Source organism: Sus scrofa, chromosome 18 (assembly GCF_000003025.6).
Source record: "Sus scrofa isolate TJ Tabasco breed Duroc chromosome 18, Sscrofa11.1, whole genome shotgun sequence".
Lineage (NCBI taxonomy): Eukaryota > Metazoa > Chordata > Mammalia > Artiodactyla > Suidae > Sus > Sus scrofa.
In genome coordinates this window covers 50,659,372-50,684,518 of record NC_010460.4, presented here as the reverse complement: position 1 = coordinate 50,684,518, position 25,147 = coordinate 50,659,372, and the positions used below count along the sequence as shown (strand labels likewise).

Below are 25,147 nucleotides of genomic sequence, written 5' to 3'. Positions count from 1 at the left end.
CAAGGTCGAGGAGGCGTCACGTGGGAGTCACCCGGCAGTGTCCTCTGCCCGCCTGGACGGATGGAAGGGTGGCGCGCCCTTGAAGAAGCGGCTGCGAATTGTGGGCAGTACGCCTTTCCCACAGCGTGGACGGCACGGGTCGGCTTCTGATCGGACTGTCCCTACGCTCCTGGGGTGAACCCTTGAGGGACGGATTACCCCGCAGGCCCCCCACTCTCCCCTGTAAGCCTCCCTGTATTCTTTGGGGTGACGCCGTACTCAGTAGCCTACAATACTCAGCACCCCTTCTTACTCTCCTCCCTGCACTCCTGGGGTGAGGTCTTAAGTGGATCACCCTGCAGTATCCGCAGTATTCAATACTCCACCGTACCCATCCTCTCTGCTCACTCTTGGGGTGGACCCTTGAGTGATTACCCGCAGCACCCACTGTATTCGTCACCTCCACGGTACTCAGTAAGTACCGCACTGTTGAGCACCACACCACACCTTCTTTCTCTGTGCTCCTCAGGTTGATGCCCTGGATGAGTGGATTGTTCTGCAACACACTGCTGTACTCGGTATCCCTCCTTACTCATGTTTGTACCAGACCTCCCTGTGAGCTCTTTAGGGTGGTACCCTTGAGTAGACTACCCTGCAGTACCCTACCGTACTCAGTACCCCCACCATACTCCTCCTTCCAGGTGTTTGATAGCTCATGTTGCAATGAAGGATATCTCTTGGAGGAACATACTAATCCGTGCACCCTTCCCCTTTGGCAAAGCTCCCTGACCTCAGTGCAGATTGTGTACTGAGACAGTAGAAAAGACTGCGTAGATAAGAACCTGCTATCTCTGCCCTTTGCCCAGAACAGGGGAGCGGTGACTCAGGCCCAAGGAATGAACAATGTCTTGGGGTTTCTTGTGCCTTGTTTTGCAGTCCTGTACTTTGAAGCGAGGGCCAGAGACCCACTTCCAGGTATAGTGCTCTGAGCAGTGTTAGGATGAACGGCCTAGGTTGAAGCCTTGTTGGCACTGTGGCAGGAGGTGAAACAGTCAAACCACAGTTTTTTGTGGAAGACCTTCGCTGTGTGATGATACATAATACTGTTCTACCTTTGCAAGTTAGCCCTGGACTAGATCTTGGAAAGATGGAGAAAGATCGGAGTATCCTGATGATTATTTTGAGAGCATTTTCTTGATGGCTAGTGATATTGAGTGTCTTTTCATGTGTTTATTTGCAGTCCCTATACCTTCTTCAGTCAAATGTCTGTTCTGATCGTGTGTGTGTGTGTGTGTGTGTGTGTGTTTTAGCCACCTCTGGGCCGGGGATTGAACCCAAACCACAGCAGTGACAATGCTGAGTCCTTACATGCTAGGCCACTGAGGAACTCCATCTTTTGCCCATTTTGTAATTGGATCCTTTGCCTTTTTAAAATTTTTTTTTTTTTGAGGCGTTCCCGTCAGGGCGCAGTGGAACCGAATCCGACTAGGAACCATGAGGTTGCGAGTTCTATCCCTGGCCTCGCTTAGTGGGTTAAGGATCCAGCGTTGCCTTGAGCTGTGGTGTAGGTCACAGACATGGCTCGGATCCGGAGTTGCTGTGGCTGTGGTGTAGGCTGGCAGCTGTAGCTCCTATTGGACCTCTAGCCTGGGAACCTCCGATGCCGCAAGTGCGACCCTAAAAAAAAAAAAAAGCAAAGAAAAAAATTTTTTTTTCTTTTGAGAATTTCTTAAACATTCTAGTCCTTGGTTGGGTATGTGGTTTGCAGATATTTTCTACAGTCTGTAGCTTGTCTTTTCATCGTAACAGGGTCTTTTGCAGAGCAAAAGTTCTTAATTTTGGCAAAGTCCTGTTTATGAATTTTGTCTTTTATACTTTGTGCTTTTAGCATCAAGTTAAGGACTCTGCCTAGCTCTAGTTCCTGAGATTTTTTTTTTTTATCTTACATATTTTTCTAACAGTTTTATAGTTTTGTGTTGTACATTTAAATTTATAATCCATTTCAGTTGATTCCTCTATAAGGTATGAAGTCTAGTTTGAGTGGTCTCTTTCTTTTTCTTTCATTCTTTTTCTTTCCTTTTTTTTATTTTTTATTTATAAGCAAATTTATTTATAAATAAATACAAATTTGTTTGTAAATAAATATAAGTTTATTTATTTTTATCGCTACGCCTGTGGTATATGGATATTCTTGGGCCAGGGATCAAATCCGAGTCACAATAGTGACCTATGACACAGCTGTGGCCATGCTGGACCCTTTAACTCACTGGACTGGGCTGGGGAATGAGCCCACACCTCCACAGCAACCTGAGCCACTGCAGTTGGATCCTTAACCTAGTGCGTCACAGCAGGGACTCCTCTTTTTCTTTTCTTTCCTCTTTTTTTTTTTTTTAACCGTCTGTGGATGTCCAGCTGGCAGCATTTGTTGAAAAACTGTTCCTCCTCCATTGAATTGTTTTTGCTTTGTCAAAAATCAGTTGGTTGCGCATGGATGAGTCTGTTTTAGAGTTTTCTGTCCTGTTCCATTGGTCTTTTTATCTCTCTTACCATCAATAGCATGCAGTCTTAATTACTAGAACTACATAATAAATCTTCAGACTAGGTGTATTTCTCCTTCCCCCTTTATTATTCTTTTTCAAAATTGTTTCAGCTAATTTAGTTCCTTTGGTCTCCCATGTAAATTTTAGAGTAGTAATCTTAGCTATATTTATGAAAACTGAGATTGTGATGGGAATTGTGTTAAAGTTGTATATGATTTTGGAGGTAATGTCTGCTGTGTTTAATCTTCCAATTCATAAAGTATGTCTCTCTTATTTAGGTTTTTTATTTCTTTATCCAGTGTTCTGTAGTTTTTAGCATACAAATCCTGCATGTTTTGTTAGAATTACACTATTTTCTTTTAAAAATTTTGTGTTTTGGGGAGTTCCCGTCATGGCGCAGTGGAAATGAATCTGACTGGGAACCATGAGGTTGCAGGTTCAACCCCTGGCCTTGCTCAGTGGGTTAAAGATCTGGCATTGCCATGCGCTGTGGCGTAGGTCTCACACGCAGCTCAGATCCCACTTTGCTGTGGCTGTGACGTAGGCCGGCAGCAACAGCTCCAATTAGACCCCTAGCCTGGGAACCTCCATATGCCGTGGGTGCAGCCCTAGAAAAGACAAAAAAAATAAATAAAATAAAATAAAAAATGTGGGTTTTGTTTTGTTTTTGTTTTCGTTTTGTCTTTTTAGGGCCACATCTGCAGCATATGGACGTTTCCAGGATAGGGGTTGAACTGGAGCTGTAGCTGCTGGCCTACACCACAGCCATAGCAACTCCAGATCTGAGCTGTGCCTGCAACCTATACCACAGCGCATGGCAACACCAGATTCTTAACCCACTGAGTGAGGCCAGGGATCGAACCTGCATCCTCATGGATGTTAGTCAAGTTCATTACCACTGAACCACGAAAGGAACTTCTGTACACTGTCTTTCTGTTGTTCATCCTTCTTGATTCTGCAAGATTCCTTCCTTTGTCATTTACTCTAGAGGATTTCCTTTAGCCATTCATTTAGGGTCTTCTGGCAACACATTTTTTCACTTTGTCTTCATCTAAGAATGTTTTTATTCCCATCTTATTCCTGAAGGATATTTTTGCTGGGTACAGGATTGTGGATTGACGGGGTTTTTTCGTTCAGCACTTGAAAAGTGTTGTACTACTTTTTCCTGGACTCCATAGTTTCAGTTGAGCAATAAGCTGTTCAGGCTGTTTGTCGTTTTCAAAAGCTTATGGAGTGTCTTGGAGTGGATTTCTTCGGATTTATTCTGTTTGGGGCTTCTCTCAGCTTTTTGAATCTGTAGATTTATGTCTCTTGCCAATTTTCAGCCATTATTTCTTTGAATATTTTCAGCCCCTCCCTCTTTCTGCTCCTTGAGATTCTGTTGACATTTATATTCACTTTAGATCTTTCGTTATAATCCCACATGTCCCTGAGACCCTGTTCCTTTTTTTTCCCAGTCTGTTTTGTTTGTTGTTCCCATTGGATAATTCCTTTTTTTTGGCGGGGGGGCACAACCCTAGGCATATGGAAATTCTCAGGCCAGGGATCAAATCTGAGCCTCAGCTGCTACCTACACAACTGCAGCAATGCTAGATCCTTAACCCACTGCACCTCAATGGGAACTTCATTTGGTTCTTCTTATTCTTTTTTTTTCTTTGGTCTCTTTAGGACTGCACTCACGGCATATGGAAGTTCTCAGGGTTGGAGTCTAATTAGAGCTGCAGCTGCGGGCCTACACCACAGCTCATGGCAATGCTGTATCCTTAACCCACTGAGCAAGGCCAGGGATTGAATCTGTGTCATCATGGATACTAGTCAAGTTTGTTACCGCTGAGCCACAATAGGAATTCCTGGTTCTTTTCTATATCCCTTCCTTCTCCTTTTTCTTCATTTTTTTGGTTATAGCGTGTAGTGGCTTGACGTGGGATCCCAGTTCCCAGACCAGGGGTTGAACTTGGGCCACAGCAGTGAAAGTGTTGAGTCCTAACCACTAGACCACCAGGGGACTCCCTATATTTTCTGTTTATTTGCTGAGGCTATTTTTCATTTATTTCAGGTATGTTCATGGTTGCTTATGGAAACATTTTGATGCTCGCTCTTTTAAAATGTTTGCCAGATAATTGTGACATCTGTGTCACCTTGCTGTTGGTGAGCACAACAGAACAGGCTTCTTTTGATACTGCTGTGGGATAGGAGGTGCTGTCTGCTTCCTACTGGGTGGGGGTGGAGGTGCCACACCTGGCCTCCTTGGTGTCTCTAGGGAGGGACTCCTTGTTAGTGCTGAGTGGCTATAATTTCCCAGTTAGACCTTTGTGAACCACCCTGCCTGGTAAGGGAGAGGTGCTGCCCTGACGCTGCTGGGCAAGAGTGGAATCCAGGCTCCCTCCTGGCCTCCACTAACGTTGGTGGGGGTGGGGGAAGTGGCTCTTTGTCATCTGGTGGAGATGAAGTCCCTCATGTCCTCTGACACTGCCAGGTGGGGTGGGGGTGGGCCACAGTGTTTTCTGTGGTTGGTTGCAGTAGAGTGGTTGCTGTCTAAAAATATACTGTCCTGCTAGTCTGCCCCATTCCCAGTCCTCTGGCCAGAGTGGAGAGACTTTAGTTGCAGCTTTTTTTGTCTACATTAGTTGGTATTTCTAGGTTGCCAGCTTCTTCAGCACCTAGTCTGGGATATGTGAGGTAAAAAGAAAACCAAGAACTCAATGCTGAGTCTTTGGGGCCCCAAAGTCCCTTCCCAGTCTGTCTCTTTCTCTCCACTTGTCAGAGTGTTTTGTTTTGTTTTACATGGAACATCTTATGTTTTCAGTTGCACTTACTGGGAAACTGAAGTTCTGTGTGTCTTTTTAACTTTTCAGTAAGTATTGACAGGTGGCCTTGCTTTCTGTAAAATTTTAATCTCTACTTTAAGCAACACCTTTAAAAAGTGCCTGTTCACCTCCACCCTAGACCAGTGCAGGCAGGGCACCCCTGGTAACACAGCGCTGGTCTGGCGGGTAGGTCAGTCTTCAGACTCATGCACTGAGGCTGATTTGAGGTTCCCACTTAGAGGTGCAAGTCCTTCCCAACAGTCCGGTCAGCTCTCCACTCCAAATTTACTTCTCTTTAGGTTTGTCTTGGGAACTCCAGCTTTTTAAGAGAAAGCATCAGTTGTTGTTGTTGTTGTTACTGTTGTTTATCTGGTAAGTTGTAGTCCTTTAGCCCGAGAAATACCTTTAAAGTGCGCAAAGTTCTTTCACGTTTGTATCGTGATTACAAGAAACATTGTGAGGGAGCAGGAGTGATCACTCCCTTCACTCTGTGGCACAGGAAACCGAACACAGATCAGGTGACACATTCAAGGCTCATGCAACAAGGAAGAGTCACTGCAGACTATCCAGTAATGGCAGGATCCTTTTTTTTTTTTTTTTTTTTTTTTTTTTTTTGTCTTTTTTGTCTTTTCTAGGGCCGCTCCTGCAGTATATGGAGGTTCCCAGGCTAGGGGTCTAATCCAAGCTGTAGCCACCGGCCTACACCACAGCCACAGCAATGCGGGATCCGAGCCGTGTCTGCGACCTACACCACAGCTCACAACGCCGGGTCCTGAACCCACTGAGCAAGTCCAGGGATCCAGCCTGTGTCCTCATGGTTGCTAGTCAGATTCATTTCCACTGAGCCACAACAGGCATTGTCTTCTTGATTCATTATGAGACTCTTAAGGAGTCAGAAACAAACAGAAACTTTTCGAGAAAAGTTGTTCTTCTAAAATGGTTGTCAGGCGACACACAATGGTAATAATCATTTAATGACACATGTGCTTTTCTCTCAAAGACTCATGTCCTGAGAAACTGCCAGGCTGTTTTGGCCTCTTAAATTGCTCTTCTGCGTCGCCAGATGTCTGTGGACGTCAGGAGTCAGCTTATCTCCCCATACTGCGAATGGGGAGGTGGCCTTGGGTAAGCTGTGTGCTGCCCAAGGGGGAATGTCCAGGCACAGATAAAGTTCTGTTTTATTTTCCTAAGGGCAGGTCACCAAACCCTTAAAAGCAAATTTTGCTTTTGCTTTTTTTTTTTCTTTTAACCATCATTTTCCTCAAATGTCTAGATTTATACTAGCGTCTTGAAATTTATACATTATAAATTGTGCCATTTTTTGTCTATGTTATTGATATTGATAGACTTACTCATATTTTTCTTAGACTTTTTAAAAAAACAACTGTATTGGGAGTTCCCGTCGTGCCTCAGTGGTAACAAACCCAGCTCATATCTATAAGAGTGCGGATTTGATCCCTGGCCTTGCTCAGTGGATTAAGTATCTGGTGTTGCTGTGGCTGTGGTGTAGGTCACAGCTGTAGCTCCAGTTCAGCCCCTAGCTTGGGAACTCCCATTTGCCGCAGGTGCAGCCCTAAACAAACAAACGAACAACAACCCAAAAACCCCACCAACTTTACTGAGGTATAATTCACATACCGTACAATTCATGGCATATAATTGCACAGTTTAGTTTTACAATTTCATGTTTAATAGCATATGAGAAGGTTGTAAAGCCCTCAGCATAATCTAATTTTAGAATGTTTTCACCCCCCCCAAAAAAACCCAAAAAAACCTATGCCCATTCGTAGTCATGTCTTATTCTTGCTAGATTTGCCTCTTCTGAGCATCTCATATGAATGAAATCATATTCTATATTGTGGAGTATTTTCTTTCTTTGTTTTTTTTGGCTGCCCCTTGGCATGTGGATTTCCCAGGCCAGGGATCAGATCTGAGCCACAGTTAACACTGGATCCTTAACCCCAGTGAATCAGGCCAGGTATCGAACCTGTGTCCCAGTGCTCCCAGGACACTGCTGGTCCTGTTGTGCCACAGTGGGGACTCCTTCACTTAATATTTTCAAGCTTCCTATATGGTGCAGGATGTATGAGCATTCCACTCCTTTTTATTGCCCCACACTGTGGCATTGTATGGCTGTGCCGCGTTCCGTATACCTGCTCATCAACTGATGGACATTTGCGTTGTTTCCAGTTTCTGCCTCTTGTGAATAAGGCCACAGTGAACATTAGTGTACAGGGTCTCGTGTGGACCTGTGTTTTGAGGCCTGTTGATTGTATATCTAGGAGTGGAATTGCTGAGTCATAGGGTAACTTATGTGTTTAACTTTTTGAGGAACTGCCAAAATGTTTTCCAAAGTGGCTGCACCAGCTTACATTCTGATGAAATGAAATTTGTATTTTAAGGCAGGACAAGAGAAAAATTAAACATAAAATCCCCTCCGTGTGTTTGTGTGGGCCTCCTGCCTCCCAAAGATGCCAGGTGCATCTGCATTACGCATCGACCAGAGCTCCTCAAAGATGGGAGGCTGCTCAGCCATAAAGATCAGGTTGTTTTTCCTTCTGACACTAGCAGTGTAACTTCTTGAAAGAATAGCCCCGTAAGGGGTCATGATAATTTGCTGCTCACTTTGTACCTGCTTGCCAGGACTGTGTATCCTTGGTGAGCCTTATGTAAAGTATCCCCATGTCATTTTGATGTATGATCCTTTGTCTCAAAAAAATACATGACCGTGCCTGCCTCTTCTAACAGACAGGCCAGTTCTCAGAGCTTTCTGAGAATCTCCTTCCTGAGTTGTAGTCCACAGTTTGGCTTGAATAAAATACCCTTTTTTTCTTCTAACTTGATAGTTAATTGAATTTTCATCAGCATTTTCTTGGCATAGCCAGCAGGATATCAGAAACACACACCAGAGGACACCTGGAGTCTCCCCTGGACCAGTGCTTGGTGCCAGCCTGGGCCCTGTGAGCCCCACCTGCTTCCTGGTATTCTTTAGGTGTTTTGGTGAGTTCTCCTGATATCCAGACATCGTTGCTTTAAATGACATCTTGAATTTTACTTGCTCTGTTTTTCTTGGGACTTGGAGTCCTAAGGGGGTACTGGTAGATTTCCTAGGCAGGGACCTGGAGAAATTCCTAGGTGGGGACCTAGGGAAAACTTGGGAGGGAGTTGGGTTGGCTGACCTTTTTAAAATTTGGTTTAGGGAACTATAGCTAGTCCCTTATGGTGGAGCATGATAACGTGAGAAAAGAGACTGTATGTATGTGTGTAACTGGGTCGTCTTGCTGTACAGTAGAAAATTGACAGAACACTGTGATGGAAAACAATAAAAATCATTAAAAAAATAAAATAAAATTTGGTTTAAATTGGAAAGGTTTCTTATATGTGGTCCCAACAGACTATTTGTCAGTGAAATGAGAGACTCGAGCCTGCTCAGCTCCAGAGAAAAAGGGACATCCGCTCCTTCCAGCCAAAGGCGTTTTCAGGTGACTGAGAACCTAGCAGAACTGTCTGAGGAGCAGTGCTCGTGATGAGTGGTGGCCCCGCAGAGGACCCACTGCAGTCACTGCACACATTCTGTTTGCCAGGGGACGTCAGGGCTGATCGCCTAGTGCCCGAGCATCCCCAGCGGTTTTAGCTTGTGGGAGGGAGAAACTGAGACACCTAAGAGCATCCAGCTGACCCAAGGGTCCCTCCTTGGGGAGCCACATTCAGAAGCAGCACACGTTTGATCCATCACACTGTCCTCAGAAAGTTGTTCAGCTCCTATCTGAATTTAGCAACCCAATTAATAATAGGAAGCTGTGCCTCAAAGGCCAAACAGCCCCTCACTGGAACTCCAGCTGGCTTCAAATACCTTAACTCTTAAATGGCCGAGATGGGGCTTTAGACATTCTAGAGAAAGCCCAGCTTGACAAAACACATTTTCAAAATTCTAACCCTGAGAAAATAAATATTCCTGGGAGAAAGCTTGACATTAAAACATTGCCTAAGACTACAGCCTTAGCTTAATTAGTAGAATGTAAACATGAAAGGAATGTGGGGAGGGGGAGAGGCTTTTTAAAACTCAAGCAGAAAAATTAAGAGATTTTTTTCTGTGTCTGGGTGTATGTATGCCCATGTGTATGTTACAAACATGATGTATCTCTACCTCTGGACGGTGTTATCAAAATTAATTAATGCAAGAGCTCTAGTCAACTGATTTCAAAGTAAGTGCTTACAAATCACACATTTCTAAAGGTAGCTTAAACTAGCTCAAATTTTTAAAGGATCAAGTGACCTAGGAGTAATCTTTATTGAATAAAGTTTAAATTGATTATTTAATTACTGTAGACATGTCTTTGGGATCATCAACATTAAGTATAATATTTTTATTGCACCTAGGTTTTCTGAAAATCAGTAAGCTCAAATTATGTTACAAAAGTCAACAAGATAGAAGTTATATTTCACAAGTAATGAAATAGAGTAAATGGGATAAAAGCTTTTGGGTTAACTCTTTAAGAATAATATATTGTCTACCTAAAAACAGTTTCTCTAGATTTTTGACAACTTGAAATTTTAGAGTTCTGCTAAATTAAATTAAATGATGGAAATTCATTGAATGTCTAAGTCATTTTTAATAAGGTAAAATATTGAAACATTAATTACTAAAGAAATCTATGATTGCCTACTTTGACCTCTTATTACAGAAAGACTAATAAATATACTTGGAACTATTAATATATTTTGTGCTGTACTGAAAGATTGTTCTATGAAATGGTATATATTTCTAGAAAATAACTTTTCAAAGGGAATCTTGGGGGGAGTTCCCGTGTGGGGCAGTGGTTAACGAATCCGACTAGGAACCATGAGGTTGTGGGTTCGATCCCTGGCCTTGCTCAGTGGGTTAAGGATCTGGCATTGCCATGAGCTGTGGTATAGGTCACAGACGCGGCTCGGATCCCGCATTGCTATGGCTCTGGCGTAGGCCAGTGGCTACAGCTCCGATTCGACCCTAGCCTGGGAACCTCCATATGCTGCAGGAGTGGCTCAAGAAAAGGCAAAAAGACCAAAAGAAAAAAAAGGGAATCTTGGGGAAAGAGTTTTCTGCATGGTCCAGACTGACAAAGATCAGATTGAATTTCGTTAAATAAATAAATTTTAATATTAAAACTAGAATTTGTTTTTTTCTCTGTTGAGAGGACACAATTTTCTTTTTCTTTTTTTTTTTCTTTGGCTTTTTAGGGCCACATTGTAGCATATGGAGGTTCCCAGGCAAGAGGTCAAATCAGAGCTACAGCTACCAACCAGCCTACACCACAGCCAGAGCAACGCAGGCTCTAAGCCATGTCTGCAACCTACACCACAGCTTAGGGCAATGCTGGATCCTTAACCCACTGAGAGAGGCCAGGGCTTGAACCTGCGTCCTCGTGAATACTGATCAGATTTGTTTCTGCTGAGCCATGACAGGAACTCTGAGGACACAGTTTTCTTGAAATATTTATCTATTTTTGATAACAGATTGTAAATTTCTTTACTGGTAGCTTTCTGCACTTCTCTTTGAAATCTTTTATTGTTGTTTTGGTTACATGAATAAGTATTATTTTAGTGACTTAAGATCCTGCTTGGCCAAATGTTTAAACGTTTTCTGTCTTTGACAACCTGTCTCAGATCAAATTCTTTTTTTTTTTTTGCTATTTCTTGGGCCACTCCTGCGGCATATGGAGGTTCCCAGCCTAGGAGTTGAATCGGAGCTGCAGCCACCGGCCTACGGCCTAGGTCAGAGCCACAGCAATGCGGGATCCGAGCCACGTCTGCAACCTACACCACAGCTCATGGCAACGCCGGATCAGATCAAATTCTAAATGAAGTTATTTTGACCTCAGCTAAGCTGGGGTGCCTCAGAAGTCCCTTGAACATCCCAAAGAGAGATAGTAAACTAATTAGGCTTTTTTGGTATATTAAATTACATGGGCAACACTGTCAAATGAGTAATAATAAATCTTGTTATATAGATAAGTATTACTAATTTAAGTGTTCTAGAAATTATATGAAATTCCCGAATTTTAAAATGTTCTTGGAGTTCTCATCGTGGCTCAGCGATAACAAACCTGACTAATTCATGAGGACACAGGTTCGATCCCTGGCCTCCCTTAGTGGGTTAAGGATCCATCATTGCTGTGAGCTGTGGTGTAGGTCGAAGACATGGCTCAGATCCCACATTGCTCTGGCTATGGTGTAGGCCAGCAGCTACAGCTCCAATTAAACCCCTAGCCTGAGAATTTCCATAGGCAGTGGGTACGGCCCTAAAAAGACAGAAAAAAAAAAAAAAAAAAAAAAAAAAAAGAAGCAGCAGCCCGTATTGTTAAGGCTAATCTAATTTAATTTACAGATGGATTCTACTTAAAGGATGAGCAGGGACATCGAGCTGGATATGTAATAATGTCCACAGTGGACATAAGTGGAAACTTATTTACCAGAAACAAAGTCAGCACAAAAAGCCAAATTAGTTGCCTTAACTCTAGCTTGTCAACTAGCTAAAGATCCAGTAACAAGTACTTCTACTGTCTCTGTGCTTTTGAAGTGGAACACAACTTTGGAATACTCTGAAAACAATGAGGCTTTTAACCTCTTTAGAACAACCTGTAAAAAATGTAAAAAGTACATTTCAGAGTTAGTAATTAGTATACAACTGTCAAAACAGTTAGCAATGCAAAGCAGCAGACATTCCAAATCTGACATGTTGGAAGCTAAAATCAGTTTGCTGATGCTGCAGCCGAACAGCTTCAGGCCAGTCTTGAGAATGTCCACTGATCTCCATTAACTCTGCTAACCTAATGAAAGACTTCTTCCTTCAGGCTCAGGAAATCACCGCTAAAGAAGAGAAACAGCAACAAAAAGGGAGAATCTTGATTCCACCACATGAATATAATATTTAGACCTTATACAACAAACAAAACTCTTGAAGCCCAGTTGCCATTACTCCAGCATGTACTCCAGCATCTTTAACCCATTGGGCATCTGAGGAAATAGTTTTATGGGGAAAACAGTATTTTGGAAACTTGTAGCCACAGTGGTTCAAAGGAAATACTTTGCTGACAGGTTGTTATTGAGACACTTTTAAAAAGTGCTAACTGGGAGTCCTGTCATGGCGCAGCAGAAACAAATCCATGAGGTTGCAGGTTTGATCCCTGGCTTCACTCAGTGGGTTAAGGATCCAGCGTTGCCATGAGCTGTGGTGTAGGTCGCAGAGGTGGCTAGGATCCTGTGTTGCTGGATCCTGTGGTGTAGGCTGGCAGCTGTAGCTCCGATTGGACCTCTAGCCTGGGAACCTCCATATACCATGGGTGCAGCCCTAAAAAGCAAAAAAATAAAAAAAAATAATGAGAAGTGGCAACTGGTTTTACAGCAAGACCTCAGGACATGAAAAGGATCATGGATTACAACCTAGAGGTTTTGTTAATTGGAAAGGACACCAGATAAAAGATTCTTTGCAGACATGATGGAAAGAAACTTACTAGGTATCACTAACATACTAGTCCCTGTGTCGCCAAGTTGAAAGACATTAATTCATAGATGCACACATTCTCACTTTATTTTTTTTTTTTTAATTTTTATTTTTTTGTCTTTTTGCTTTTTCTTGGGCCGCTCCTGCGGCATATGGAGGTTCCCAGGCTAGGGGTCTCATCGGAGCTGTAGCCACCGGCCTACGCCAGAGCCACAGCAACACGGGATCCGAGCCGCGTCTGCAAACTACACCACAGCTCACGGCAACACCGGATCGTTAACCCACTGAGCAAGGTCAGGGACCGAACCCGCAACCTCATGGTTCCTAGTCGGATTCGTTAACCACTGCGCCACGACGGGAACTCCCACATTCTCACTTTAAAAAGACCCCTCCACCTGAATGGACTTTAACCCCTCTTTCTAGCACCTGGCTTCAACTAAGCCAAACATCACCAAGCTAAGATGAGATGACATAGACAGCTGACCTAAGAGTCCAGACCAGGCCCGTAAGACCCATCCTACCAGTTGAGTTGTGCTGTTTACCAAATATCTGCCTCCCTATCAAAATTAAAATGTATTGTTTTATTTCTAGCTTTTTTTTTTTTTTTTTTTTCCCGCTTTTTTAAAGGCTGCACCTGTAGCATATGGAAGTTCCCAGGCTAGGAGTCGAGTTGTAGCTATAGCTACCAACTGAAACCACAGCCACAGCAGTGCAGAATCTGAACTGCATCTGTCACCTACACCACAGCTCACAGCAACACTAGAGCCTTAACCCACTGAGCAAGGCCAGGGATTGAACCCACATCCTCACAGATACTAGTTGGGTTCATTACTGCTGAGCCACAATGGAACTCCATATTTCTAGCAAAGTTTTTTCTCCAATGCTTAGGATGGGGGGAAAAAAAAACTTCTTAGTAACACTAGCACAAAGTATAACTACTGGGGACAGTTTAACTGTTGGATTTGTCGTCATATTCCTTGGTCAATATAAGGGCAATGTAAGCCCCTCAGATTTGTTGTTGCTGACTTCAGAGGTTCCTATAACCTATAAAATGTTTTCCCATCAGCATATACCTCCATGTGTGTTTATTACATTCAGGTAATCTACCCAATTCTGAAGTTTCTACAATGAGAAAGTGACAAAACCAAAAGGCTCTTGATTTTAAAACTGCTTCACAGGGAGAAATTTATGCTGCAGGCCAAACAGTGTTGTGCTTTCATATTAGATGTGGCCTCTAAGATATCCATGTAATGACTCACATGCAAGATCAAATTTCTTCATTGAAGGATCCCCTTTCTGGTCTAATGAAATCTTGGGTAAATGGTTCAGTTCTGGGGATTCATGGCTTAAATCTCTGCTTCTGACTTTGTTATTGTGTTCTGTATCATTTATAGAATAACAGTCTCTTGTACCTCTCAATGTATGTTCAAACTCCTGCTAAAATAATGATGTCTCAATTACTGGAAACTGTTGATCATAGCTGTGGTTCTGTATGGGCATGCACAGTGCACGTATAGAATACGCTTGGCATTAGTCCTATTGAGCAACCTAGAACTGACTATCAGTCCTTGCTAAGCATTCTACTAGATGAATCCCCTAAGAGAAAAGAAAGAACTGGGCTGTTAAGAGCTGGCATTGAGGGACATGATGGATCCAGGGCAGATAAGCAACCACCCTGGCATCAGGGTGCCAAATATTTGATCAACTAATGCTGTCTATTGAAAGATTAATGATCAAAAGGGGGAAATGATGAAATGAAATTTATATTTCAAGGCAGGACAAGAAAAAAATAAATGTAAAATTCTCTGTGTGTTTATTTGAGCCTTCTCCCTCTCGAATGTGCAGTGTGCATCTACATTACGCATTAACCAGAGCTTTTCAAAGATGGGAGTGCCTACTCAACCATAAAGATCTTTTTTTTTCTTTCTTTCTTCTGATAGTAGCAATGTAACTTCTTAAAAGAATAGTCCTGTACAGGTCATGGTGACTTGCTGTTCACTTTGTACCTGTTTACCAGGACTTGGTATCCTTGGTGAGTTTTATGTAAAGTATCATTATGTCGTTTTGATGTATGATCCTTTGTCTCATATGACTATGCCTGCCACTTCTAACAGACAGGACAGTTCTCAGAGCTTTCTGAGACTCTGCTTCCTGGGTTTTAGTCTGCAGTTTGGCTCAAATAAAATTCCCTTTTTTTTCTTCTTAATAGTTAATTGAATTTTTGTCCCACTAGAATTGTATGAGGGTTCTGATTCTTCACATTCTCTCCAACACTTGCTTATGTTGATTGTATCTATTCTAGCAGGTGTGAAGTGGTATCTTAATTGTGATTTTGACTTGCACTTCTCTAATGACTATGATGTTGAGTATCTTTTTTTTTTTTTTTTTGTCTTTTTAGGGCTGCACCTGCGGCATAGGAGATTCCCAGGCTAGGGGTCTAATCGGAGCTGTTACTGCTGGCCTACGCCAGAGCCACAGCAACGCCAGATCTGAGCCACGTCTGTGACCTAAACCACAGCTCATGGCAACGCCAGATCCTTAACCCACTTAGCAAGGCCCGTGATCAAACCCGCAGCCTCATGGTTCCTAGTCAGATTTGTTTCCCCTGTGCCACAACAAGAACTCTGATGTTGAGTATCTTTTACTGTGTTTATTGGTCATTTGTGTATATTCTTTGGAAAAATGTCTACTTGTATCCCTCGGCAATTTTTTTTTTTTTTTTTTAGGGCCGCACCTGTGGCATATGGTGGTTCCCAGGCTAGGAGCTGAATGGGAGCTGTAGCTGCCACCCTACACCACAGCATACAGCAAAGCTGGATCCTTAACCCACTGAGTAAGGCCAGGGATCGAACCCACATCCTTGTGGGTACTAGTTGGGTTCATTAACTGCTGCGCCACAATGGGAACTCTTCCTTTGGCAATTTTTGATTGGATTATTTTTCTTTTTTGTGAGTTCTGGGGGTTCTTTATATATTCCGTATGCAAGTACCCTATCAATTATATGATTTGCAAATATTCCTTTTATTCTTTCTCTTCTCTTTCTTTGTGGTGTCCTTTAGAGAACAAAAGTTTTTGTTTCAGTGAAGTAATTTGTCTATTTTGGTTTTTGTTTTATGTTTGGTACCCTAAGAATCTGTTGGTTGGCTCAAGACCGCTAAGATTTACTACATTTTAACTTGGTAGTTATAAAACTTCTTACAGTTTTAGCTCTTTGATCCATTTTGAGTTAACTTTGTCTATGGTGTGAGATATTGGGTGATTTTTTTTCCCATGTGAAACTCCAGTTGCCCCAGCACCATCTGATGGAAAGACTATTATTTATTGAATATGTTTGGCACTCTTTTCAAATATAAATATTGTTCTAAACTAAATTAGAGCACTTGGACTTCTTGGACAACCCAAAGCTGTCATGAAAGTGTTTGAACAGTTTGTCTCTAGGGAAAATAATGCACTATTCTTAAAACTGACCCTGCAATTGGAAGGATGAAATCTGAACTTACCAAAATCTGGACTGTAATGTCCGTTCTGTGGGTCCGTCAGATGGAGGACAAAGAACAGCTGTGCTTGGTCATCACTGGGTGGAGACAGGAGGATGTTGAACTATGGGCTGAAGAGCACGTCTCCTGATGATGAGTCATTTTAAGGGAAGTTTGAAAATTACCAGTAACCGTGCTGAGCAGCACAGAGCTATTTGTCAATTCATTGACTGCAGACAGCTAGATAACATGGTTTATTTACAGTGTCATATTGGAAGGGTTGTTTTGGGAAGAACAGATGAAATGAGCTGTTTTGTGGTTGTCAGTGTGGTGCCTGTTAATTGGGTGTTGCAGCAGCTGAATAATGACAGTTAATGGAGGTGATGATACTGCTGTGTTCTTGGAGGAAACCCCAATTCAGAGGCATTCCAGTGTTTCAAGCTGCCTAAATAATAATGACTTTGGAGGGAAAAAATGAGTGTTTTCTTTTGGACCTGAATTTAAATCAATTAACGTTGAAATTACTACACAGCAGTCGTCATATTTTTGCCGTCAGTGTCTGTTATGCCTCTTTGTCTGCCTTGAATTTATTAGCAGAAAGTGTAATTGGAAGTAGCAAGAACTACTGAAGTTACTTAAAACTTTTGACTTCTTAAGTTTAAAAAAATTTAGGGATTAAATTTGCACCCTATAGCAAAGTATATGCTTTTTGATCTTTTTTTTTTTTAATTTTTAATTTTTTTGCTTTTTTTAGGGCTGCATCTGCGGCATATGGAAGTTCCCTGGCTAAGGGTCCAATTGGAGCTACAGCTGCTGGCCTACACCACAGCTCACGGCAACACCAGATCCTTAACCCACTGAGCGAGGCCAGGGATTGGACCCACATCCTCATGGATCCTAGTCGGGTTCGTTTAACAGCTGAGCCACAAAGGGAATTCTCCCCTTTTTCATTTTTAAGGAGCAGGTTTTGCTTGTTGTTTAGTTTGTTTTTTAGGTATCTGTTCTGCTTTTCCCTTTTGCTGACCTGTCTTTTCTGAGCAGCACAGCAGACCAGGCACCCTCTCTGTCGGTGTCCTCTACGCATATTCCGAGCAGATTTGGGTCAAGAGGAAGGAAGGGTTCATATAAACAGTATAGAGGAGCGTTTATGTAACATTTATTTCTGGGTGATTCTCAGCCTGTGCTCAGAGCTTGGATTTCCTTCAGGCAGGCTTGGAGGTGGAGTGTAATTCCAGCGATACAGCCAGGGCGCTTGCTCTGAGGCAGATTTGAGGCAACCACACTTTAGGCCAGCAGGCCCTGTATGGGGCAGAGGGCGGTGGTGAATCTTGCCTCTGCCCTGGGACCCCCTCCCCACCCACGGCTCCTTTGGCTATGACTGGCAGGTGCTGCTGGGCAGCCAGGATTCTTACAAGAGAGGAGCAGCGCAGCGTCCGTGGCTCCTCCTGGCTGGCCCGCACCCGGAGGCATGCTGGAGTCTTCCCGGTGATTGAAAGTAGCTCAGGACCCCCCAGGAACAGTCTAAATTCTTTCATGGTCTGCCAGATGCATCAGCTGCTTTTGTGAAACAGCTAGTGTTGATTGCGTGACATAATTAGATTTAGTAACGTCAGAACCCAGCTCAAGGTCACTTTTAGCTGTGGGGCAAACTTAAACACAGAAACAGGAGAGCTGGTACCTGCCTTCTAGGGAATCCGTGGAGAAGCCTGCCACGTGCGGGTGCTGACCCGGCTGGCCGGGCTGGGTAGACGTTTCTGTCCGGGTTGTTGTAGGTACTTTGCTTTTCTCTCGCTCCCTGGTCACATCTCCCCTGGCTCCCCAGTTGCATGAAGCGTGGCCTCGGGACCTCGGGCCTGGCCCTGGCCCTGTCCAGCCTGGCCACTCCTCTTGTCAGACAAGACCTTCTTGCCCCTCCCGCTTCTCCACCTGCCGAGTCTTAAATTTAGGATCCCTGCTCTTCCCCCCGCCCCGTCCTCCAGGCCCTTGCCAGAGCTTTCCTGGCTGCTGGAGAGAAACACCTGGAAGGAGCAGGTTCTCCCATGAAGTTTTGTTGGCATTTTCTGTGCCTCTTAGGCACTAAATTCTTTCCCTGAAATTAAAAAAAATTTTTTTAATTGCTCTCAAAAATAAATTATTTGCGAGTGACAAGATATTCTTCCATTGTCTCTGTTCTCCAGATTACTGCTGAGTCTGGCAGGTGCTCAGTAGTCTCCAGATAGATTAGAAAATATCTTTTCTTGGTGCTCCCGTCGTGGCGCAGCAGAAACGAATCCGACTAGGAACCATGAGGTTGCGGGTTCGATCCCTGGCCTCACTCAGTGGGTTCAGGATCTGGCATTGCCGTGAGCTGTGGTGTAGGTCGCAGATGCGCAGCTTCGGATCCCACACTGCAGTGGCTCTGGCGTAGGCCCATGGCTACAGCTCCGATTCGACCCCTAGCCTGGGAACCTCCATATGCTGCGGGTGTGGCCCTGAAAATTGCAAAAAAGAAAAAGAAAGAAAAGAACATATCTTTTGTCATTTTGTAGCTAATGCTAATCTAATCCGTAATTAATCCTCGTTGCCTTTCCTAGAATTGTCTTATACCCCGTGTAAATATGAAAGGTGTCACGTTTATCATGATAGGTAGTTGTGTCGTGTCCTCACACTGGATTGCAGCCCGGTGGTCAGGACTGTAACCTCTGTGGCTGGGTTCTCGCCTCCCCGTGGGGAGCACAGCCCAGGACGGAAGCGCCTGGCTGGTTTGCCTGCATCACACTGTGTCGTGCTCTCCGAACGCGGACCCAGGCTGAAGCAGGACACGCTGCCACACATGCACTGTAGACGCTCCTCCAGCCAGAGTCCGCGAGGTTTTGTCCCAGTAGCCTTGTCTGCTGAGATGCTCTTTCTAACTTGCTTTTTTTTTTTTTAATGCACAGGCAGGCGTGAGAGGCGGCAGGGCAAGAATGTTTCACTTAAGGACTTGTGCTGCTAAGTTGAGGCCTTTGACGGCTTCACAGACTGCGAAGACATTGTGCCCAAACAGACCAGCAGCAGCCAGGACGTTGGGGCAGGTCCGGTGCTATAGCGCCCCTGTGGCTGCCGAGCCCTTTCTCAGCGGGACTAGCTCCAACTATGTGGAGGAGATGTACTACGCTTGGTTGGAAAACCCCAAAAGTGTACACAAGGTAAGCTCGCAGGAGCAGGGGTCTTCGTGTGTTGGGAGGCTCAGCTGGTGGAGGCTGGCCGTCCAGGTAAGTGCGTGCGCAAGGAGGACCCTGGAGAAGGAAGGCAGGCAGGCACTGCCCCCAGTTCTCGGCATCCGCCCCGCGTGGCCAGCAGCCAGACCCGGCAGGATCCACCTTCGCTGGAGGGCCGTTTCCCCCTCTGTCCACCTGTGGCGCGTGCAGAGCCTCGCTCCCTGGAGTAGACTACGTGTTAAACCCGCGAGGATGTGGAGAAGCACCTGCACCCTCCCGGACCTCACCCAGGCCTCCGCCGGATGGAGATGCCGAGGAAGGGACGCGCTCTGAAGAAGGGCCCCGCGGGAAGCTCGGCCGGCTCACTGTCCTAAGAGCACCTTGCGACCGCCTCGCAGGACTTCTCCACACCTGACCTTGGAGACCAGCGTGTTCGTGTTTTTCTCCAGTGTCCACAAGGCGATTGTGGGAGGGCTTCCTGCTCATCTCTCCACGTGGCCTGTGAGGCTTGTCCTTCGTGGGGGCTCTCGTGTCACACGCTTACCTGACACGGGGCTGCCGAGTGGCAGCATTTCTTCATGGCATTTGGGCCAGTGATGCTTCTGGGTTTGGATAACCACGTCTTGGTTTTCAGGTCAGGCAGCTGGCCCAGTGCAGAGGCTGGAGGGTGGGTCCCCAAGCTGCTCCGGCTCCTTGTGCGCACCTGCAGGCTGTGGGGAGATCTGGCGGAGAAGAGCATGCGTGAGGTGCTCAGGGCCCGCCCGGAGGAGACGCCTGGCAGAGGCTGTCATCACTGTTGATCTGGCCTTTTCCTTACTTGTGAATCTTGGGGACTTGTCCTCAGAAGGCAGCCTGCTTTCGTTGAGCCCCTGAGCATAAGCTTTACCCTTCTACCCCGAAGTGTCTGTGGCATTTAAGATCAGATATGTTTGTGTGACTGCTGGGGCCACCAGCCCTGTTTCAGCAGGGATGCCATCTCTCGGTCTGAGCCTCGTTGTCCAGCAAAGGAAGGCATCTAGCTAGGTCCTTCCCTTCCCTGTTTCCATGGCAGCCTGGAAGCACCATTGCTCCCTGTGCAGCGTGAGACCTGGTTCCCTGTGCAAGGAGATCTAGGGTGTGTTGCCCTCATCTGTAGACAAGTGGGCTGCTCAGAAGGAAATGCCCCGTCCAGGAGTTCCCGTCGTGGTTCAGTGGTAAACGGATCCGACTAGGAACCATGAGGGTCCGGGTTCGATCCCTGGCCTTGCTCAGTGGGTTAAGGATGGGGCATTGCCATGAGCTGTGGTGTAGGTCGCAGACGTGGCTCGGATCTGGTGTTGCTGTGGCTGTGGTGTAGGCTGGCAGCTACAGCTTCAATCCCCCTAGCCTGGGAACCTCCATGTGCCATGGGTGCGGCCCTAGAAAAGACAAAAAGACCAAAAAAAAAAAAAAAAGGAAAGAAAGAAATGTCCTGTCCAAATGCCCTCCCTGAGATGCCAGGTTTTAGAGGTTCCTGAGAGCAGTTGCTGCAAGTTTCTCTCTAGAAGAAACCTAGCCCAGAGTTTTCGGAACCAGATTCATCGCACATCCCGGCTGTCCCCTGCTTTCATTTCCTCAAACATAATCTGTTTGTGGAACCAACCAAGTCTTCTGAGGCTCTGTTTGGTTTTAGAGAGAATAGCCCCTGGACGAGCTGTTGCGAGGTGTCAGGACTTGGGAGCCTCTGTGCGTGAATGCCTGGGATGAGGGGAATGGGTTGCGGTGCAGAAGCGCGGGAGGCGCTGTGGTGCAGGGCTCTGAAAAGTGGGACTGACGCTGTCACAGTGGCTCCTGCTAGAAGCTTTCTGAAGGGGTTTTGTAATGGGGGCCTGATGCTAGACCAGTGGTGCATAAATGCTGCTGGTTGTCCTTGAAAAGTTTTTTTTTCCATTCCTTAGGTTTATTATTATTCCAATTATTAGTATTTATCATTAGTATTATTGCTTTAAAAAAATTTTAAGGCGTTCCCTTGTGGCATGGCAGGTTAAGGATCCGGTGTTATCACTGCTGTGGCACAGGTTTGATCCTTGACCCAGGAACTTCCACGGGCTGCAGGCATGGCCCCCCAAAAAAATTTTTTTAAGACTTCTTTAGAGTTGCTGTAGGCTTACAGCAACATCGAGGGAAAGGTACAGAGATTTGCCATATGCCCCCCCCACCCCACGTGCATCCTTCCTCCAGAGTCTGTTACAGCTGATGAACCTACATGGACACGGCTTCACCACCACGGCCCACAGCAGGGTTCGCTCTTGGTGGTGTGCAGTCTGCGGTTTTGGACAAATACACAATGACGCTTCCCCCGTTATCACATCCCACAGAGTATTTTCACTGTGCCAACAGCGCTCTGTGCTCCACTTATTCTTGAGAAGTGTTTTCGCCCCATGCTATCAAGGAAGGTGACACGTGACGACTGGGGGGCACTTGGGGATGCTCAGGCCAGGTGGGATGGTCCCCCGTCCATCCGCCCTGGGTGAGGACAGCACAGTGAGAGGCCACCTGACAGGCACAGGCCCTGCCTGCAGGGGAACAGTCCAGAATGAGGACTGAGTTGGCGCAAGCGCCTCTTCGGGAAGTTCTGTTGGGAAAATGGATAAAGGATCGCGAAAAATGACTTTTCATTAATAAGAATACATGCAGGTGAGCATCTTTCAGCCTGATTATATGTGCTGGTTTCTGTTGCCTGGGGTCTCAGGGGCCACAGCGTCCTCTAGAGGGAGAGGGACAGGATGGTGTAGGTCAGTGGACATGGACAAAGGCAGCACCCCTGCTCCGCCATCCCAGCAAAGTGGACTCGATTGCCTGTCCAGGCTGAATTAGGCCTCATACCTGATGTGCACTCATTTTTCAAGGGACGTGGTCCAGAGCTTCCATCACATTTTCAGAGGCGTTTGTGCCATGCAGAAGGCCTTGGGAAGAGTTGGCTATATTAAGAATTCTTTGGGCAGACCAAAAAAAAAAAAGGAGGAGTTCCTGTCGTGGCACAACAGAAATGAATCCGACTAGGAACCATGAGGTTGCGGGTTCCATCCCTGGCCTCGCTCAGTGGGTTAAGGATCCGGCGTTGCCATGAGCTGTGGTGTAGGTCACAGACGGGGCTCAGATCTTACATGGCCGTGGCATAGACAGGCAGCTGTAGCTCCCGTTGTACCCCTAGCCTGGGAGCCTCCATATGCTGCAGGTGCTGCCCTAAAAAAAAATGGATTCTTCGGCAGTTCCCTACATGGTTAACAACCCCAACTAGGATCCATGAGGTTTCAGGTTTGATCCCTGACCTCGCTCAGTGGGTTAAGGATTCAGCATTGTAGAAGTGTAGGTCACAGACGTGGCTTGGATCCTGTGTTGCTATGGCTGTGGTATAGGCTGGCAGCTGTAGCTCCAATTCAACCCCTAGCCTGGGAACTTCCATATTTGCAGGTGTGGCCCTAAAAAGCAAAAAAAAAAAAAAAAAAAAAAAAAAAAGAATTCTTCACTTGCACTCTGTATTAGAAAAAATAGTTTAGGGAGAGAAAAAGAAAATCAGATTTTCAGACTTGGATTGATCATATTTCTGATGTCCCATTTCCGCACCAGGTAGGGCCGTCCAGCTCCTTATCCTGAGAGGTGGTTCTGTCACCAGTCTCTACCCTCTGTTTGCAGAGAGCTTAGGGGGAGCGCTAGGACTGAGCTTTTGCATATCCAGCAGAAACATGAACGTAGCATCTCTCTGTCTTCGCCCCCTGCACTCTGGTCTCCAGTTGTTTTTTAAACGTTTTAGGACATTTTCAAACATTGAGTAGAGAGAGGCGTGTAGAGGAGACCCGTCACCCAGCTTCAGCAGCTCTCTGGTTTGCCAGTGTTTAAACATCTCTTCCTTCCCCACGTCTCTGATTGTTGGTTGGTTTGGGTGGGGACCCCTGGGGTTCTTTAAGGCAAATTCCAAACCATTGTCATTTCTGCTCTAACCAGGGAGTGGTTTCTTAACCACACCTAACAAAATTAACAAGATAATTCTCTAATAGTACCACCTAATTCTCAGTCTACATTCAGCTATTTGCGATTACCTTAAAGTTGCCTTTTCACATTTGACTTTACAGCTGGTGGTTCTATTCCTATATATTTTTTTTTCATATATTTGCTTTTTAGGGATGCACCCGAAGCATATGGAGGTTCCCAGGCTAGGGGTCGAATCAGAGCTACAGCCAGAGCAACACAGGATCCGAGCCTCGACTTTGACCTACACCACAGCTCACGGCACCGCCAGATCCTTAACCCACTGAACGAGGCCAGGGATCAAACCTGCAACCTCATGGTTCCTAGTTGGATTTATGTAGGCTGCACCACAACGGGAACTCCTGTTGTATTCCTGTTTTTATAGAAACCCTTTATTTTTAAATGTTTAACTGACGGTTGTGTTTGCAGTAATCAAGCAGTTCCGGGGTGCAGACCCCTGTGTGCTCCTGGTGCCCGTGTGCTCAGGTACCTGGCCGGCCCAGAGTTTGCCCGTGCCCTCCGTCTCCCTGTCCCACTCCCCCTTGTCCCTCGGTGTGGTTCTCTCCTGGACAGACTGTCTCTTCCTTGCCGTTTTCTCCAGGCTGGCCTCTGCGCTCCAGTCTTAACACCTTGTCAAGTGCAGCTCCCCACGTGACCCCTTTAGGAACCTTCAGCCAAGACCTGTTCTGTCAGCCTGCGAAGCCCTCCCTCCCTAGGGTCCTGGCCATGTTGGGGAAAAGTCTGATGGTGACATCTTCTTTTTATTTATGTCTTGAAAATACGGAAAGTCAAAGCCAGATTGCCCTTGTTAGTGTTTCAGACAGACGGGTAATTGAGAATTGCTGAGCCTAGGAGCTCCCATCGTGACTCAGCGGGTTGAGAACCTGACATGGTGTCTGTGAGGATGCGGGTTTGATCCCTGGTCTCTTCCAGTGGGTTAAGGATCCAGCATTGCCGTGAGCTGTGGTATAGGTCACAGGCGCAGCTCGGATCCAGCATCGCTGTGGCTGTGGTGTAGGCCAGCGGCTACAGCTCTGATTCCATTCAGCCCCTAGCCTGGGAACTTCCATAAACTGTGGGCGTGGCCTTTAACAAAAGAGAGAATTACTGAGCCCTCACTGGACCCCACTTGTTCAGTAGAGGCAGGTGTAGCGTGGGGTCACCCCTGCTGGGGAGGACCCAGGCTTGGTCCCTGTGCTGGAGCTGGTGGAACGGGCCTGTACCCTCTCCACCCCCGGGGTGCCCTCTCTGCCCCTGCTCATCGGCCCCCCCCGGCCGTTCTTGGTGCCCAGGCCTTCCCAGTGACCTGTGCCCACCGTTAAAGCCTGTCTTCCTCGTCTTGCTGACGGTGTCCGTTTCATCTCCTGCCTTGTGCAGGCCAGCTCCTCCGTGTCGTGACAGCTCTCTGGTCCAGCGCGGTCACGCTGTGCCACACTCGAGGTGCAGGATCCAGACTCTCGGCCCCACCTCTCTGAGCTTGGCCACGCTGCCCTTCTGGCCTGGGCAGTTCTGCTGCTTCCTTCCATGCTTATTAGACACAATGCGGCGATTTTCTGTAACTGACCAGCCAAGCGGAGGAGAAACAGACACGTCGTCCCCAGCATGGGGCGACACCGTTCCTTTTCATTCCGCAGCTTTGAACTGCCTTGGCTGTGCTTTAAACACTCAGCCGCAGCTCACCCGCCTTCGGTCCTGG

The 25,147-nt window shown here is 45.9% G+C and overlaps 1 protein-coding gene across 9 annotated transcripts in view; it reads left to right on the top strand.

Annotated features, from left to right (window-relative positions):
- The window catches only part of OGDH (oxoglutarate dehydrogenase), a 75,576-nt gene that overhangs the window by 472 nt on the left and 49,957 nt on the right, over positions 1 to 25,147 (top strand). For 4 of the 9 annotated variants that reach the window (XM_021079061.1, XM_003134891.6, XM_021079062.1 and 1 more), the window contains exon 2: positions 19,204 to 19,452. In XM_021079061.1, coding sequence (XP_020934720.1) covers positions 19,231 to 19,452 — 222 coding nt within the window. In that variant the 5' untranslated portion in view covers positions 19,204 to 19,230. Of the gene's footprint in view, positions 1 to 2; positions 223 to 8,207; positions 8,327 to 19,203; positions 19,453 to 25,147 lie in introns of those variants that run through there. The other 5 variants (XM_021079063.1, XM_021079064.1, XM_021079058.1 and 2 more) reach the window with 3 other exon arrangements.